Source organism: Leptopilina boulardi, unplaced genomic scaffold (genome assembly GCF_019393585.1).
Source record: "Leptopilina boulardi isolate dan_hultmark-lab unplaced genomic scaffold, ZJU_Lbou_2.1 LbouV2_367, whole genome shotgun sequence".
NCBI classification, from domain to species: Eukaryota; Metazoa; Arthropoda; class Insecta; order Hymenoptera; family Figitidae; genus Leptopilina; species Leptopilina boulardi.
In genome coordinates, this window is record NW_026137937.1 from 1,860,169 (window position 1) to 1,880,252 (window position 20,084).

The 20,084-nt window shown below is 27.8% G+C and overlaps 2 protein-coding genes across 2 annotated transcripts in view; both read left to right on the forward strand.

Annotated features, from left to right (window-relative positions):
- Positions 1 to 11,998, forward strand: part of LOC127287076 (solute carrier organic anion transporter family member 3A1) — a 36,324-nt gene extending 24,326 nt beyond the window's left edge. Inside the window, exons 3-15 of the mRNA XM_051313803.1 lie at positions 1,003 to 1,185; positions 2,766 to 2,819; positions 3,210 to 3,315; positions 4,343 to 4,559; positions 4,830 to 4,973; positions 5,244 to 5,459; positions 5,551 to 5,658; positions 5,730 to 5,966; positions 6,068 to 6,610; positions 6,753 to 6,942; positions 7,060 to 7,248; positions 7,328 to 7,479; positions 7,653 to 11,998. Coding sequence (XP_051169760.1) covers positions 1,003 to 1,185; positions 2,766 to 2,819; positions 3,210 to 3,315; positions 4,343 to 4,559; positions 4,830 to 4,973; positions 5,244 to 5,459; positions 5,551 to 5,658; positions 5,730 to 5,966; positions 6,068 to 6,610; positions 6,753 to 6,942; positions 7,060 to 7,248; positions 7,328 to 7,479; positions 7,653 to 7,906 — 2,593 coding nt within the window. The 3' untranslated portion in view covers positions 7,907 to 11,998. The remainder of the gene's footprint in view (positions 1 to 1,002; positions 1,186 to 2,765; positions 2,820 to 3,209; positions 3,316 to 4,342; positions 4,560 to 4,829; positions 4,974 to 5,243; positions 5,460 to 5,550; positions 5,659 to 5,729; positions 5,967 to 6,067; positions 6,611 to 6,752; positions 6,943 to 7,059; positions 7,249 to 7,327; positions 7,480 to 7,652) is intronic.
- Positions 11,999 to 12,311: 313 nt separating this feature from the next.
- Positions 12,312 to 20,084, forward strand: part of LOC127287051 (PRL-1 phosphatase) — a 50,363-nt gene continuing 42,590 nt past the window's right edge. Inside the window, exon 1 of the mRNA XM_051313770.1 lies at positions 12,312 to 12,453. The gene's annotated coding sequence lies outside the window, so the exon portion shown is untranslated. The remainder of the gene's footprint in view (positions 12,454 to 20,084) is intronic.

The window sequence follows — 20,084 nt, forward strand, 5'->3', positions numbered from 1 at the left end:
GTTATATCAATAATTTATTGACTACTGTTGATGCATAATTTTACTTCCTTCATAAAGAATCCATAATCTGTTAATAGTTTATTGCACATTTATGCGAACTAGTAAAAAAAGACCTGAAAATGGAATATTTATTTAAAATTGATTTTAAGTTTTTCAATTATATATTTAAATAAACATAAGTTTCATAAAAAGAAATTTTTTTTTTACTCTTTTATAGAATATTTTTAATTTTTCTTGAAAAAAATTAATATTAAACATATTTTTAAGAATTATTATTAATTATTATTAAAATTTATCAATAATTTTTAAATTTTACTCGAAATATTTATGATTTTATTATAAAAATCGTTTCCTATTAAAAAACAAAACTAGAATATAATGTAAATATATTTTATAAAAATTATAGTTTGTCGCGAAAAAAATATATTTTTAAATCTGTTCATTTTTTATAATCTAGATACCTGCATTCTATACTTAGTATTTTTTTATTTTCTTCTTTTTTTTTGAAGGGTTTCAAATTCATATTCATGTAATGATAAAGGGTAAGAGAATCCGACAGAGATCAGATTTCAGAATCCATGGAGTTTAGAATATAATAGACTTAAAGTTCATAAAGGGATTTGTCTGAACAGGAATTTATTTTAAAAATTAATTATAAATGATATAATGAGAGATTGTACAAAAAAAAATTCTCTTTTTCGATAAATAAGTAAATTGTAATTGATTAATTTCACAAATTAAAGAAGAAGAAAAAGTATATTATTTTTTTTTTATAGAAAGTGGAAAATTATAATATTAAATAAAAAGAATATTTAAATTGTCGGAGAAAAAAAATAAAAGTAATAAAATCTTTTTTTTATTATTAAAATATTTATTTTACAATTTAATTTAATTTTAATAAAAATTTTGAAAGTAAAAATCAAGATGACACTGAAATCCACTTTCGTGCGTAAATGACCAAACTGATGATTTGACCTTTCTGATAGAATTTTCTTTCAACAGGTCCGACTCAGGTAGCAATTATTATTCAGGACACAGGAGGAATGAGAGTATGTATGCTATGACTGGTTTGTATGCAGAAAGTACAGGTGGTAATGCTGGCGAAAATTCAGATTTGCCATTGACACATGATACCGTAATAAGATGTCACAGTCGAAATCCAAGTTCTGGCATAATGGACCATAGGTGAGCTTATAAAAATCATTTATGCAATTTCATAAATTAAAAAAAAACATTTAACTATAGGAATAAAAAAATATTACAATATATTCAATCATAAGCGATCATAAGATAAATAAATTAATTGATTCAACCAATTTATTAAAAAATGTAAAATTTTCACTATTTAAAACTATTATTTTAAAAAATTTATATTTCAAAAAAAGAATAATTTTTAAATTTAAATAATAAAAAAAAGAATTAATTGCAACTGCCATTAATCAGAGTGAACGTTAATTGAACTCCTTTCGATATTTAAAAATATCAAGTAAAATTATTATTAGTTAAAGATAACCATTAGTAATATAACTACCATTGTTTCATGCTTTTCGAATAATTTTACAATTAATTAAAACTACCGTCCATTGAAGTGAGTAATTTTTAAATATAGCCGAAGACAATCTTATGAAAGTAAAACATTCTTTCGAGGAAAAGTACATGTTACCAAGAAAGAGATGAATTGAATTTAAAATTCTTTTACTAGACATTTTTTTTTCGCATTTTTCAGTACAAACAAAGAAAGAATTGCATCTATTCCTTATAATATAATTTATGAATTAAATTTCATTTAATATTATCGAAACCTTGAAACTATAGAATGATTAACGAATGAAAAATTATGAAAGAGAATTATTACTTCTTTTGCTTGCGAAAAATCACAGTATTTAATTTTCTCATGATTAAATGCTCAACATGGTTTGCTAAAGTAATGGAGGTCTATCCGCGGGTAGAAAGTAATCTCATGGTGGCCATGGCACGATTTATAAACGTATCATAGAAATTTTCTGACTAATACACATTCACTACAATTGTTTGTTTTGTCCAATAAAAAAATATAAATAAATCGAAACAAGTATTTTTTTTTAATAAAACATAGAGAAAGTATTATACATTTAACAATTATAAATTAATTTATTTTAGTTATTTATTCATGAGATAAAAATCAAAATAATTGAAAAATAAATTTTCTAAAATCGAAAATTTTTATTCTATTTTATAAAATGTTGCGATTTTTATTGTTATATATAAAAATCAACGTCAATTGAAGAAAAAAAAATTATTTCCTTGATGATTTGTGAACAAAGAAAATTCTAGTTGCACGAGAGAGATTTGATAAATTGTGGCTTGGGAAAATATTAAAATGCATAAGACTACACGTTTATTCCCAGAGGGTTTTAATCGCTGTCGTTGCAATTCCTTTTTATTACGTTTTTCAAACTTGCGGAGAAAAAAAAATGTTATTTTCCATCTAAATTATTCTTATATATAGACTTTTATATATACAGGGTGTTCAAAAAAGTAGAGAAACTTGCAAATATCGTGAAATTTACTCATTTTTGTCAAAAATGTTCCCAATAAAAAGATCCACATTTTTGAACCCAAAACATTGGGCCCGGGACCAAATAGTGAAAAGCGAAGAATCACGAAAATGCGTACTTTTCGAGATATTTTCAATTTTTCATACTTTTTGAACACCCTGTATATATATATATAGAAGAAATTTTTTATTTCACCTCATCATTTCATTTTATTTTGCACTTTTCCAGAGACTTTGTCATCAAATGTCATAGCAGGAATCCAAGTGCTTCCATGATAGACAGGTAAATTAATTTTTAAAAGCTTCTTTTACTAAGAAGATTTCTCTCTAATATAATAGACTTGTTATTTTAATAAAAAAAAAAAACTACTATCAAATTGGAAGTTTTTTTTTTAATTATAAAAAATTTTTTCATCACAAAAAAAATGAGAAAACACATTTTTATCCCGACAAAATTATTTTTAATGTAAATTTTTCAAATAATTATTTTTTTCAATTTTATAATTATTTTTTGTAATATAAAATTTTTTTAAAATAAATTATTCAATTTCTAATTAGAAGATATTTTCCTTTTTTTTTATCATATCAACATTTTTTAGTTGAAAATGTTGTTAATTATTGTAATGGAAAGTTAATTATTAACGATTTTATGTCAAATTCTCATATTTTTCAGGACTGAAAAGGAAAAACCGCAAACACCTCCTGTCAGTCCGGATTCAAAGGACTGTGGAATTCTAACTTGTAGACCGGCCTTCATTCAAAATTTTGCAAGTATTAAGGTTCGTAATCAAATTTTTGTTCGGTTTCATTTTATGCAATAAGCCACGTGTGTCGACATATATATATTAATCCATCATTATTATCGAACAATATAACGCCTGGAAAATTGCAAGTGTTGAATTTTGATGTCTCGAAAATACATTTCAATTTTACTTTTATAAGACCACTTTGAAACATCAATCGATAATGTTTCATTTTGCTTTTTTTTATTTCTATTTTAATTTGACGTTAACGAAGTTGCAGTCTGTTTGAATGACAGAAAATATTATATTAAAAATTTCTTTATTATCCTTATTATATTAATTATGATACAGATTTGTTTTTTTTTGTATAAATTTTTTTGGTTCATAGAATTGACCTTAGAAATATTTTTTCTATTCTAATTTTAGATTTCAAAATCTGGTTTTCAGTCAAAAATCATTTATTAATTTTTTGAAGGAAAGAAAAAATTGCAAAAAATTTTGGATATTTTAATAATAATAATAATTTTTGTTTCACTTAATAATAAAGTTTCTAAATAATAATAATAATTGAAAAAAGTGTTTTCCAGAATATAAGAATTGTATGCCTTTAAATTAATAACTAAAATTGTAAAAAAGGCTAATAAATTTTTTTTTCATTTTTGTTCTATTTTATTATGTTAATGGAAAAATGATTTTCTGTACAGAGAAGATCGATGTTTAATGCAAAAAAATACACTTAACATAAAAGAACAAATACTAATATTATTGTCCATTAATCAGTTTTCTGTTTTATCTATATGTATACTTGTATTTTAAAGTACTTTATATTCACATGCTACTTTTCCTATGAATATTAAATAGTTTACATCGCACGTGCAGTTTGCTGAAATTCACGTGTGTGTAAATAAAGTATACATATATATTGACTATTCATTTACCCCGGAAAGTTTTTGATTACTTTTCTTTTTAATAAATTATTATAAAAATTGCGAGAGATATTGAAAAACTTTTTTTTTTTTTTTCTTTTCACTTTATTGATGTGTGATTTTTTTTTCTATTTCAGGTCTTTGTATTTTTGTTGTCGTTCCTTGTTACTTTACAACAAGCACTTAGCTCAGGGTACATTAATTCTGTGATCACAACGATCGAGAAGAGATTTGAGATCCCATCCAGTCTTTCGGGTCTCATAGCAAGCTTTTATGAAATAGGAAATGTTATTACTGTTATTTTTGTCAGTTATCTTGGTAGTCGAAGACACATTCCCGTTTGGATAGCAATCGGTAAGAACAATTAAAATATTGCATTTTAATATTAAAAATTATTACTTTTCAAATGCATGTATATTTAATTATAAATTGAACATAACGATAAATTATGTACTTTTTTGATATTGACATTATGATGTTTAAAAAATTACCTTTTAGAATCTTTAGAAATTACATTTCCTGAAATGTGTCACAAACGTTGAATAAATTATAATCTGACAAATTGTGTTTCTTATCAATATATTTTTCTAAATATTATTTAAAAAATATTCTCTCTTCTTTCAGGTGCCGTAATAACAGGATTAGGTTCAATGGTTTTTGTCATTCCGCATTTTACAGCTGAACCAAACCTCACAACCACTTCCAATGCCTCCAATTCAGACAATATTTGCCGTGGAGTTTCGCTGCGTGAGCAAGATATGGGATTAGGTATATTTGAAAAACTATTTTTTTCTCCTTTGAATTATCGAAAGTAAATGTTTACAACTATAATTATAGGACAAAGATAATTGAATTTTTTTTTTTAATATTAATTTTTTTAACAAAAAAGTGTTTAATCAAAAATATAGAATTTCTTTGAACCTTTTAAATTTTCTTGTACGATTGTAGTATATAATTAAAAAATTATTTAAGTGAAATAAAAATTTCTTCAAAAAATTTTATTTACATCAATCTAAAAATTATTTTTCCATTTTTTAGGTCGTCTTTCAACTGGTCTCGCGTCACCACCCTTAGCACCGCATAACAATTTAAGGGGTGATAATTGCATTCAAGGAACTCCGTCGACATTTGGCCCTGTTTTACTTTTTGTGCTTGCTCAACTTTTATTAGGATGTGGAGGTTCACCTCTTTTTACTCTAGGTACAACGTACATAGACGATCATGTCAGTCAAGACAGTGCTTCCCTGTACATTGGTAAATTTCTTTTTTCTTAATTAAAGTTCTGCATTTATAATTAAATTTAAAATGGAAATAATTAAATTATGAAAATAATTATTTGTTTTAGGCTGCGTCTACAGTATGGCAGCGTTTGGTCCAGTTCTTGGCTTCCTTCTTGGAGCTTTCCTTCTCTCCTATCACATGGATTCTTTCGCAGGAAATATCATAAGCATTGGTAAATTTTTTCTTTTTTTTTTTTACTTATTTTCTTCTAATGCTATAAATAATGAATTTATTTACCTACAGATCCAGGAGATCATCGATGGGTAGGAATGTGGTGGGGAGGATTTTTACTCTGCGGTTTACTTCTCATTATAACTGCTATTCCATTCTTCAGCTTCCCAAAAACATTGCAACGTGAGAAAGAAAAAATTCGAATTATCGAAAAGAGTAAACCACCGCCGATTAAGGAGAAAGAAACCACCAAAGAAATAAAAAAACCAATTGACACAAATGACACTGCTTATGGAAAAGATATCAAAGGTGAATTAACAATTTGACAAATTAAATTAATAAAAAAAAAATTGTATTTTTTGTTTTTATTAAATGTAATTGTGATTTGAAAATAATTTTTTTTATTTCAGACATTCCACGAAGTATGTGGAGACTTTTGTGCAATCCAGTTTATATTGTGACGTGTTTAGGCGCTTGCATGGAGTTAGTGATTGTTTCAGGATTCGTTGTATTTTTGCCCAAGTACTTGGAAACGCAATTTAGTTTGGGCAAGAGCCAAGCGAGTGTCTTTACGGGTTCAATCGCGATACCAGGAGCATGCATTGGCATCTTTATCGGAGGCTGTCTACTAAAACGACTTGAGTTAAGGCCAAAGGGCGCCGTGCAATTTGTTCTAGTCTCCAACATTATTTGCCTGACTTGTTATGGATTATTATTTTTCCTTGGTTGCGATAATGTCAAAATGGCCGGCACGACAATTCCATATTACAATAGCAGTACGAAAGGTCTTGAACCATTTCAAGTTAATCTCACTGCCGCCTGCAATTTTGGTTGCGAATGTCGTATGACCGACGTTGAACCTGTTTGTGGAAATAATGGTCTTACATATTTTAGTCCTTGTCATGCTGGTTGTACTGCTTTCAGTTCTAAATCGAATTTCACTAATTGCGCATGTAAGTATTTTTTTTTTTTTTTTTTTTTAAATCAAGATTAAGAAAATTGCAAATAAATATAAAAAAAAAATAATTAGAATTCTTAGAAATCATTGAAAATGGATAATTTTCATCAATTTTTATGGAAATATTTTTTCTACAGGTATTCACAGCAATTTATCAATTGTTCCGCCAGTTGCTCCTGAATTTGCTGAAGTTACTGTAGTTCCTGTTGCAACTGCAGGACCATGTACTTCCCCTTGTCGGACAATATTTCCGTTTCTTATACTCTTATTTTTTATGACGTTTGTTGTCGCAGTAACGCAAATGCCTCTATTAATGATAGTTTTACGGTAAGGCCTTTCGGATTTTTTTATTGAGATGATTTTATAGAAATAGAAAATAAAAATAAATACTAAATCATATTTTATAGCAATAAATTTGATAATAATTTGATTTGATCTTTGCAGTTCGGTTTCTGAGGAAGAAAGATCATTTGCCTTGGGAATGCAATTTGTAATTTTTAGACTTTTTGGTTATATACCAGCTCCCATTCTTTTTGGAAATTTAATAGATTCAACGTGCTTGCTATGGAAAAGTACTTGTGGAGAAAAAGGCGGACGATGCCTTCTCTATGATATCGAGCAATTTAGATACAAGTAATTATTATTTTATTTCAATTTATGTGACAAATTTCCTTTTAACTTTTTAATAAATTATTGTTTTATTTTAATTTAGGTACGTTGGACTTTGCGCTGGAATAAAAATTCTCGCTCTTGCACTATTTTTAATTGATTGGTGGCTCGTAAGAAGAAGAAAGCACATGGAGGATATGCCACCATCTTTAACAGTCAATGAATTAGTCGGCTCTATAATTAGTCTCGACAAACGTAAGTCATTATAATTATAATCAATTAAAAATTATTGTTAATTAAGTTGTATTGGACTTATATATTTTTTATTTATTTTTATAGATTATAAAAATAGAATTTGAAAAATTAGAAAAAAAACTCAATAAAATAATTAAAATAGTTTTAAGATAATTTTTTTCTTTTGTTTCTAGTATTTGAAGAAAAACCACATCAAACAGACGTAGAAAACAGTTCGCCGAGCACTGAAAATCCTACGCAATCATCAATTTCATCTCCCACGGAGCCTACAAAGTCAACGAATCTTGAGGAAACTGAATCCTCAGGTCGCTCAAAAAATGATTTGGAAATCTCGGATACAAGGCAGGCACTTTTGGCCCCCGAAGATCTTGATGGTGAAACGGTACCCTTATCAAATACAAACGAGAATCGCGATTTCCTTGTTTAATGATTATTTTACTCTAGATTCTATTTTCAATATATCAGTCATTTCAAATTGTTTTATTTGTGGTAAATTATTTCTTTCTATATAACTAGAATTGAAGTTGTACTAATCATATTATTTTTTGTGCCTTAGACTATTTTTTTCTCACTTTTATGTACAATAAATTTTTTCGTCAAATAATTTATCACTGATAAACGTTTGAATGTGACCAAAAAAAAAAGAAAACGAATCAGATTTAGTTAGAATTTAATAATATTGATTCGTTAAAGTAGATATTAAAATTAAATTTTCAAGTTGTGAAAATTTTTGTCAAATTGAAATTACTTCAAATTGAAGATTTCTCTTCTTTTTTTTTTGCTATAAATAGTATATCATTATACAGTTTTCAAGCGATCTCTTTTTTTTGAGGCGAATGATTTCTTTTTTAGTGAAAAGAAAAGTGAACGTGAATTTGTAAATATTTAAAAAAGCCTGCCTTAAGAAATATAAGACTAGATAAATTTAAAATTTAATGATAAATGGACTAATAATATAGTAACAAATTATTGATCGACACAAATAGTAGAGCGTAAGTCACAGTTAAATAATTTTTTAAACATAGATTAACATTTCTGGAAATGATTAGTCAATATAGTAATTAGTGTTGGAGAGAGAAATATTCGTAGTGATATGAATAGGTAACATACTATAACAAGAATTCGAAGCATATTTTTTTTTTGCATTGATTATAAAAAAAGAAACAAATGAAATGTATCGTTTGTTTTTGAAATAATTTTTAATTTTCTTTGAAAGAAAAAATAATCAACTTCTTGAAAAATTTTAGATTCGAAAAATTTTTAAATATTGCATAAAAAAGAAAAATACTTCCATGCAACGAAAACCTGTATTTTCACTTGTTATCAAATGATTTCATCGATTGCGAGTCAATAATGTCCTAAAATGTAGTTATACCTAAGGCATTTGTGATAGTCACTGACAATGATTAATATTTGGAATTAGAATAATTTTATCTTTTATTTATATTAGTTTTACATGTTTTTCTAGGAAAAATGTTTTTAAAAATATTTACCTACATTAATGTTTTAACATTTTTTTTCATTTTTATATTTTAAAATTTTTTATCTATTTTATAATTTCTATATATTATTTTACTGATTTATTTTATATTTTTTTAGCTTACTTTATTAGAAGAATAGAAAATAATAATTTTGATTTTAAATAAAATTTTCCCAATATTAACTTTTGTCAATTGACTCTCACGGATGAAGATTTTTTATTAGAAAAAAAAATTGATCAGATTAATTACAATATTTCATTAAATCTATTTAACTTTATAATCTTTATTCGAAAAGATACATTTAATATCTCACTCAGGTACGTTTTGTCTTTAGAAATTTAAGACACTTTATTTATGTATTAGAAACGAAATGAAAATTTTCATTAGTCATTTACCTAATCTGCCTTGAAACGAAAAGTTTATTTTAAAATTATCTCACATCTCAAGAAAAGCCTAATAAATGACCTTTAAAAACATATCTGAAGTAACAAAAAAAAGTGTATAAAATATTTCTAGGACACACTTCTCGTATCACATCTGAGGACCTTCAAATTCAAATAAATATTCTATTTCTTTAGCAGCTTACTTGGCCTTACGCTGTCAATTTATCAAATTCTCAAGCAAAATTTTAGAATTATTAAGAAAAAAAGTAAATACTGTCCATTATTATCTTTCTAGACTTTAAATTCAATCGTCAATAGATTTTTGCGGATCTAATAATTTCTTTTAATATATTTTGCACTCGAACGTACGTACCTCGCAGGTTTATATTGTGATAAATACGCTTGAGACGATAGAATTTAAAGCAGTTTGTGAAATTTATGATAAAAAGTAATGAAAAAAAAAAATTATAAATAAGTAACGGAAAAAACAAATGTAAACTTGAAATCTTAAAAAACTTCTCTGTGAGTTCACAATAATAATTTGTTATTATTCAAGTGATTTCAAGTGAATTATTGTTGTTAAATATTTTTTGAATCTTAGTGCTGGTTACTTGGAAAATGAAAATATTTAATTTTTTAATTGGCGCATTTGTTTTAGAAAAATATAAATAAACTAGTTTTTGCTGAATTGATTTTCAGTTTGAAAAAGAAAATATTACACAATTGTTAAATTTTTTTTTTAGTAATTTCATTACTTTAAATTAGACTAATTTTGTTAATGAACTCACTGAGATGTTTTTTTTTCTTCTAAAAATAGTATCGAGTAAGATCGATATTATTTAAGACATTGTATGTACATAACTAGTTAATAATGCAATTGTATAAGTTTTATTATTATTATTATTATGAAAAATCAAAGTTTCTGTGAGACTTTTGTTTTGTTTAAATTGAATGAAATGGAAAACTTGAAAGTAAAATGACTTACACGTTGTAAAAAATTGATAAATTTTGTAGAATAAATTTATTTTTATGTGATTTTTTGTCATCATGATCATCAGTGAAATTTCAAAATTTTTAGAAAAAAATGTTTTGGATTTTTCTTTTTTTTAAATTACTTTTTATTTTGTCGTTACTTAATTATTCATGAAGAAATTTGTGTTTTCTCGTGAAAATAAAAAGAAAAAAATCTTTAAATATAACGGAATTATTATAGGTTCTTTGTGTTGTATTTACAACTTTTTTTTTATTGTAAAAATGCTGGTAGATTATAATTAAGAAATTTATTTTTATTCATAATCGACTAAAAAAATTATTGTAACATTCCTTTTTCAAGAGGAAAAAGAAACGAAAATGGTATAGTGAAAAAAAAAAATTGTGAAAAGTATTAAATATAGAAATAGACGTGTAATATTATTGATATACAAAATTATCAATGAACTGTAAATCGCTTATAGATGTAACCTATTTTTTGTAGGGACCATATTAAGAAAAAATAACCTTTGTATAATATTACTGTCGATATCGTCGATATCGTATAGAGAAAATTACGAAACTTATCTCAGTGAATTGTTGTTAACATTTCACATAAAAATTATTTTAATTTTATAATAATATATTAATTAATTATTTCTCTTAATTTTAAGAAAATTTTTCTTAAACGATTTTTCTTAATTATCTGCGATAATTTTTAATGCTTGAAAAATTGGTAACATTTTTAAACGAAACAAATTTTAATGAAAAAAAGTAAAAAGAAGGATGAAATAGTATAAAGAAAAAACGTTTTAAAAGAATAAATACTTTAATCGAAAACTATATTGGAAATAATAATATAATTTAAATTACAGTTTGGAAGGTAATTAAACAAATTACGGAATTTATTATTTTTTTTTTTTTATTAGAATCTTCGATTTCTGATAGATTATAAAACGAAATAACAAAAAAAAGGTGTAAATTGTTTGAAACAAAAAACAATTCATTGAAGTATTCAGATATTGTGCAAAATGAAATAAAAAAAAAAAATTGCTCACCAAAAATTGTAACTCCATTTTAACAATGTACTTGTCTAAAATGAAATTTCAACAGGCCTTAAAGTTACCAAAAGAAAAAAAATTAAGATAATTCACGAGATTCAATTACAAGAGTGTAAATATAAAAAAAAAATTGGTATTTGCGTAACGCAAGTAATAATATAAGAAAATTATATTTTAAGAAGTAAAGAATATTATGTATATTAAAAGTTAATGCGTTTTCATGTTTACACGATAAATGATCTTGTGCGACTGCAATCAGTACTGTATTTTCGGTAAATGTTTTTATCACTCATATCAATTATCAAGATCCTAATTTTTTATTTAACAAAATTCTATTTTACTATTGTAAAATAATTAAAATTTTTTTTATTAAATTAGTTATTACAAATTTTATAATAAGCTTCAATTAAAAAATTATTATTCAACATTTTTGAAAATTAATAATATTATATTATCTGTACTATTGTTTATGGCACATGAAACAAATAGAAAAATGCTCTTTAGCTTATAGAAAAGCATTATTGAACATTTTAAAGCAGATATTGTTTGGCTTTATTTTTTTGTCTTGAGAGCTAAGCACGAACAAAAATGTATTTACAATGAATAAACCTTTAAAAACTGTTAATATTGACTTCGTCGAATTTATTCTTTTTTATATAAATGTCATTTAAAAAATAATAATTTCGTTAGAAGAAAAAACTTTATTAAAAAAAAAATATATATTTTATTAATTTAAAATTCACTATCTATAATCGATTATTTGTTTAATTAATTTAATAATTATTCATACATATTTATTGTAATTATTTATTAATACTAATTTTCTAATTATTTTTATTAGGTTGAGAAATTCAGCATTTGAATTTTCGCGCTAATTATCAAGGCGCACACGCAGTTTCGAAATTAGTTCCAAATTTCGCCGCTACGCGTCATTGGCGCTTTTTGCCAGAATTTGGAATTTTATCCAGTTGCTCCAAGCTTCTTTTGCGTGCGGACGTACGCGAGTGTTCAGTGAATTGTCATCTTTGGATTCTCGTCTCAATAACGAACGCCCCGTATTCAATGTGTATGGCGATTCTGGTGAGTTACATTATTTTATTAATTTATAAATAATTCGCTATCTAAACAAGTGAAAGATACAATATATAGAAATGTATTTCTAGATGTAGAAATGTTAAAAAACAACTTGCCGATAATTGCAAGATATATATCTCTGTTTAGGGACACATTAGTAAGTTAAGGGTCTTGGGAGGGCGACGAACCCATTTCGACCAATATATATCATCTCTCCCTCTTCGCGAATTCAAGGTAGAGGGTTCTTTGTGTTCTTTTACGCTATCGGTTAGCTATTTCAACCATCTTTTGACAGTTTCACCGCTCCACTTCTAGCAACTCAACATCCGGTGACTCTTGATACCAACTCCCTCCAACTTTCACGCCCATATAGATTCCCATCCCGGGAAACTTTCGATGTCCTTCCCATTCTCAACTCCCGATTTGTCTGACATTTCTTTTGTTTGGCTCCTGTTTCTTTTCCTTGACGATGATAGGCGCCAGACATGACATGAAATTGTTCTAGCAAGTGCATGCATGCTATACATTACTTGCACGCATTGAAACCTTTGCATTATACATGCTGACGGTATAAAGGCTTGTCTGTGGTAAGGATTTTTTCCCATCTGCCTGCCAGTCGTCAAAGAATGGCCCATGTTAAACACAAAGGATGCAGAGTCAAGCTCATCGCTTTCTCCTGTTTTAAAAATATTGTTTTTGCATTCTTTTGACTGTGTATAAAAACAATGTTTTTTTTTTGTTTGTTGGTTAGGTATATAATATTTTTTTGATTGTTAAAGAGTGTTAAAAATGTAAATTTTTATTTTGCTATTGTTTTGATTTTTTTTTCTTTTTTGCATTGAAAAGAATGTGTAAATGTAGGCGTTTGTTGGTTCGTCGTTGACCTGCTCTGTTTTTATTCAGTGCAACGAAACTCATTGGCCTATTTTCATTTTGAAGCGGGAAAAGATGGCTTTGGCTTGTCCTAGGTATTTCATCCCCGAGCTCAATCAGGCAAACTTTCATTCTCGATCGAAGGAAGCCAGAATATTCGAGGTTATTCATACACAAATATAATAAATTGAAGCAGAACAATTTGTATTGGCGCTCTTTGAAAAATTGACATTCAATATATACATATATGTAGTATACTAATGATACAGTATTAAATAAATATTTAAATATTGATATATTAATTTAATTGAAATATGTTAAACTTTTATTAAATTTGTTTATATCTTTTTCGTTTTAAAAATATGTTACTTTTTTTCTAAATTTTACTAATTTTGATAAAAGAGGTCGCGCACATAATACATTACGAGACTGATAGGTTAAAGGGGGATAGTTCTTACCTTACGTTACGCTTTTTTTGCATTATTTTTTTTACTGAACTAATTTATTGCATAATTTGTAAATTAAATTCAACTATGTACAAATATAAGATAAATAATAATTGCGTGATAATGTAATATGCAAAATACAAAAAAAAAATTTATGTGATCAATTTTTCAAAAAAACAAAAATTAAAGAGTTTGCCACACTTAATTTTGAGCTCTATCGATCTTTTTACATCGAGATGTGAACTGAGCGTGTGCATTCACCTAGTTTTGAAAGAAAACACCCTTAGAATTTTTTTTACAGAATATTTCTTTTTTTATATATAGAAATATTTTTTTATAATAGAAACCATGAACCATGTCTATTATATCATTTCAAATCTTACAATTTAATGTAATTTTTTTTTAAATTGATCGTATCACGTGAATGAACAGTGGCTTACTGTCAACTTTCAGGAAACGTATGAGTGTAAAGATTCTTGGAAAAATTTTTTTCTATGCGAATTCAGTATTTAGCTATATTATTGATGTTATATGATATGTTTTATTGATGTAATGTAGTCATCGAAAAGAATTATTGCTGAATGAAATATTAATCAAAACAAATGATTACATCCTTACATTTGCTGACGATGAGTTTCGATTACAATTGACTAATAGATAAATATCGATTATTATTTACCAACAATTGATATCAGATGATTTTAATAGTTAAGATTGATATTATCGTTTTTTATTAATAACATAAATGTTACTTTTTATCGAAAATGGATTAGATTTTTTTTTGTTAACTGGCGATTATTTAATAACTTATTAATAAATTGACAATTTGTGATGATTCGTTATCAACAGAATATATGTTAAAAATCATTTTAGATTAGAGTTTGAATTTATTTTCTTATATACTTTACATAGTTTTTCTTTTATCTTTGTTCTTATTTCTATTTAAAAATAAGAATTTTATCTGCCAACAATTTCGACCATTTTTTTTTTGATGAGATATTTCCGATTCTAGCTTCAAGGTTATTCTAAGTAAAATATCTATATTTGAAGCGAGGTCAATGATCTCTAACCAAAAACGTGTAAAATTTTATGTAGTATTGGTTACCCCCTCGAAATTGTAATCCTTTTTTTGAATGACCATTAGCTGCTAAAATATTTAATAACGTCAAGTATATAGAGTCTATTAAGAAGCCATAAAAGTAATTGAAGTGGATTCGAATTAATTATTCATTATATTATCATTAATATCTATGAAAATTATTATCATTAATATCATCATCAATTATTATTCTACTTTCTTTATTAATATTTAAAAAATTTTTATAACATTTTCAATACCACAGTAATTCACAAAAATTTTATACACTTTGATAATATATTTTAATTATTCTTCATTATTTTAATTAATTCCGTCATTGAAAATTGTCTATATATTTTACCAATTTTCAAGTGAATTATTTTTATTTAGCTTTGTTACTAATTTAAAAAGTTAAAAAAATTTTTTTTTATATATTATTGATATTTAAATAATATTTGGAAAAAAAACTATTTTCACTTCTGACGTCAATCCTTTAAAAAATCAACACATTCATTTGGCATAAACTATGAGTTTCGTGGTAATTTTATATCTGCGTAGATACAACTCACGTATTACGTCATTAATATCAACTATATAAGAAATCTTACTGTTTTTTTGTATTTTCAGATATAATTTATATTTAAGACTTTTTGATTTCATTTTTTTTGTATGTAAAATCTTTATATTCAGTTTTCTCACGAAGATGAAGTACGCAACGTTTATGATAAACGATTTTTAAAGAAATTAATTAAAAAAATGGAAAATTCTATAATTTTTTTTGCCTAAAACATATTTCTTGTAGTTTTTATTAATCAACAAATTATTAAAAAATATTTTTTAGGCAAAAAATTATAGAATTTTTATTTTAAAAAATTATTTCTTAAAAAATCATTTATCATAAACGTTGCGTACTTCAGCTTCGTGTTTTCTCTAAATTTGAATCAGTGAGATTTCCACGGAGAAAAATGGGATTGCTGTGCAAATAATTTTTGGATTGTTGTCCATAGATTTGTTGATATTATAATTCGAAATGTTAATATTACAATTCGTATTGTTGTCAATACAAACGTATGTTGTTTTAACAACAATACGAATTTTTTGTTAAGTTTGCAATTCCGTACAGTTGCAGAAGCCAACTCTCTATCGATTGCTGATGGAACAATCCGGATTTGTTCAGCTGACAAGTTTATTGTTCCATGTCACGTGGTTTGCTTCTGGCACATGTGCCACTTTTGCTTTTATTATTAATTTTTTTTTTAAAATGACAAAGGGCTGTTAAATAATGAATCCGGTTAAAGTGAGAAATCTATTGCAAGTGTGGTGAATGGATGAAGAGACAATATCATCGTTTATCGGTAAGTTATACTCGGTTACTATTGAACATAACCTCACCTTAAAAAATACAAACTGTATATTAAATATTATTTAACAACAAATTTCAACTCAAAATAATTTTTTGGTTTCAGGTCAAAAAATTTGATTCAGAAGCTGCATGTTCCACGGATTTTAATGCAAATGAAACTGGTGATATGACCTACGGATATCGGCTATCGATTATTTTAGAAGGCGAAGAAACTGAACAAATTGTATTAGACCGATTAAAGCTTTGTTAATACTGAGGGGAAGTAAATAAATGAGTGCTCGAATTTGTATTAAACTAAAATAAAGTCTTTTATTAAATTGAAGGTTATCGTCGAGGCTTGGGTAATGCGCATACGCAAAAAGTATGTGTTTACAAATAGAAAACCCAAGCCGTACTGATTTTTCCAAGGGTAGCAAAAACCCTGGAAGGTACAAAAACAATTTTGATTCTGGTGGGAGGCGGTGAGATGTTTTTCGAAAAGAATGTAAACGATTTTTACATAGGTAACTGTTTACCTAGATGAGGTAAATTGTCGTCCGGGCGATAATCCGGGTACCGCAATTTTGTATACGTACGGTACCTCTGACGCGCCGTAATAAAACTATAACTCTAATCTTAAAAACATCTGCCAAAGAGTAATAAAAGTGAAAGCGTTTTTGGGAAAACTAAATTACAATATTTTCTTAAAATAAATATTTGAAAATCTTAGAAAACAACATTTCACTACGCCACAGTACCCCCTCACCAGTGGTAACGATATTATAAAATTTTCTAAGTTTACAGAAAATTTTAATTATTTAAAGTCATTCGTGCATACATATAAACTTAAATCCTAAAGAAGAATATATATGCTGTCTATAATATTACAAAAAAGAAAATATATATATACTCACACATAAAACAATCCGTCGTTAAAATTTATACATATTTAATTAAATCCTGCCTGAAATCTATTAGGAAATTTAACTGTTCTACCTGAACGTGTTTGACGATGATTATTGTTTACATTATTATCGTTTTCTTTATTCGCTTCGTTTCTATTGTCTACATTTATCTGTATGTTCGTTTCTACAGTAATTTGTTCTTCGTCGTCGTCCTGATTATTGACATTTATATCATTATTGTCCGAAACTAAAAATGCAGGTTTAAGTCGATCGATGGAAACTCTGACATGTTTATTATTAATTTCGATTACAAAAGTTTTATCATTGCGCTCAATGACTTTGTAAGGACCATCGTAAGGTGGCTGAGAGAGACCTCTTACAGCGTCGTGACGTAGAAATACATATTCTGTTGTTTTTAATTCTTTAAAAATAAATGTTTTCTTTGTACCATGTCGAACTACCGGACTCGGTTTTACATTTTCGATTGATCGCTTTAAGCGCTTTACAAATTGAGAAGTTGGCTCTGAATTATTTGGTACAAAGAATTCTCCAGGTAGGCGTATACCTGTACCATATAACATTTCTGCTGCCGTTGAATTTAAATCGTCTTTCATAGACGTCCTAATACCTAACAAAACAATTGGTAAAATTTCGACCCAATTATCTGAATTGTGACATTTAATCGCGGTTTTTAATTGTCGGTGGAATCTTTCTACCAATCCGTTTGAAGCCGGATGGTATGCCGTCGTTCGAATTTGTTTACTCCCTAACAACCTGCAGAGTTCTTTAAACAAATCGGATTCAAATTGCCGTCCCTGATCTGACGTAATTCTTAATGGCACCCCGAAACGCGAAATCCATACGTAAAGAAATGCTGATGCCACAGTAGCCGCTTCCATATCTACAATGGGAATTGCTTCTGGCCAACGCGAGAATCTGTCGACGCAAGTTAAACAATAGCGGTAACCTTGCGAGAATGGCATTGTAATCAAATCTATATGGACGTGTTCGAAACGACCTGCTAATTTTTCAAAATTACCAACGGGTGATGAAACGTGTCTAGTAATTTTGCATCGTTGACATGCTATACATTCTCGAGCCCATTTCCTCGAATCTTTATTTATTGAGGGCCATACAAAACGTGCACATAAAAGTTTTTGTGTAGCCTTTATTCCCGGATGAGATAATTCATGCAATGATTTGAAAATATCGCGTCTTAAAGATTCAGGAACGTAAGGTCGAACAGTCTCTCGCGTGACGTCACAGTACAGGGTAGCGTCAAAAACCTGAAAATTTACCTTTTTCAATTGTAAAGAATTATTATTAGATTCTAATATTTCGCGTAATTCTTTATCCTCTTTTTGAGCGGACTCTAGTGATTTATGATCAACTGTCTGAGTAATAATTTCTATTCGCGACAAGGCATCTGCGACATAGTTTTCCTGTCCTTTAATGTGACGTATGTCCGTTGTAAACTGTCCTATATAGTCAAGGTGGCGAAACTGTCGCGGTGAGCATTTATCGAGATTTTTATTGAAAGCAAATGTTAGAGGTTTGTGGTCAGTAAAAATAACAAAATTTCTACCTTCGACAGCATAGCTGAAACGTTTGACAGACGAATACATTGATAGAAGTTCGCGATCATACGCGCTATATTTTCTTTGCGCCGAGTTTAAATTTTTTGTATAAAACGCTAATGGTTCCCACGAGTTGTCTACAAATTGTTGTAAAACAGCTCCCATTGCATAATCGGACGCATCGACTGCGATACTTATCGGTGCGCCTGGCGCGGGATGGGCCAACATCGTGGCATTTGCCAACGCTGTTTTTGACGCGAGAAAAGCATTTTTTTCTTCAATTTCCCAGTTTATTTTGTCGCTCCCCTTTTTTGAACCTTTTAATAAATTATTAAGAGGTTGTATAATTTCGGCCGCCTTCGGTATGAAACGTCGATAAAAATTTATCATTCCTAAAAATCTTCTAACCTGCTTGACGTTTTCAGGTTGTGGAAAATTTTTAATTGCTTCGACGCGCTCGGTTAAAGGTTTTATTCCGTGAGAGTCTACAGTATAACCTAAGAAAGTAATTTCATTCACACCGAAAACACACTTCGCGGGATTAATTACAACGCCGTATTTATTCAACCTTTTAAACAAAATGTTCAGATGCTCGTAATGTTGCTCCTCATTTTCTGATGCTATTAAAAAATCGTCAATATAGGCAAAAACAAAATCTAAACCGCGAGTTATTTCGTCAACAAATCTTTGGCAAGTTTGAGCCGCATTACGCAATCCGAACATCATGTTTGTGGCTTCAAATAAGCCGAAAGGAGTAGTAATCGCGGTTTTTTTAATATCCTCAGGTGCAACCGGGATTTGATGATAAGCCCTAATTAAATCTAGTTTTGAAAATACCTTTTTGTTGTAAAGATGTTGTGAGAAGTCTTCAATATGTGGTGGAGAATACCTGTCGGGTACAGTTCGGGCATTGACACCTCGATAATCGCCACAAGGTCGTAAAGAACCGTCTTTTTTCGGAACCAAGTGTAACGGAGATGCCCAATCTGCGTCGGAAGGACGAAGAGTTCCCTGTTGTACCAATACGTCGAAATCAGATTTTGCCTTTTTTAAACGGTCGGGAGCTAATCGACGAGGTCGGCTGAAAACAGGTGGTCCAGGAGTTGTTTTGATGTGGTGTTGAACATTATGTTTCACTCTTTCTTTTCCGAAAACTGGTGGGCGAGTAATATCTGGGTATTTTGCGAGAAGGCGATGGTACCTCGAATTTTCACAAACTGTTTTAATTGTCGCGATTTCCACGTCTAGTAACCGTGCTTGAGTCGTAAAATTTGTAATAGAGTCAATTATACGCGTATTTCGAGGATCGACTAATAAACCGTAGTGAGATAGAAAATCTATCCCTATTATTGGCTTATTGATATCGGCTATTATAAATATCCACTTGAAACTACGTCGCAGTGCGAGATCGAGATC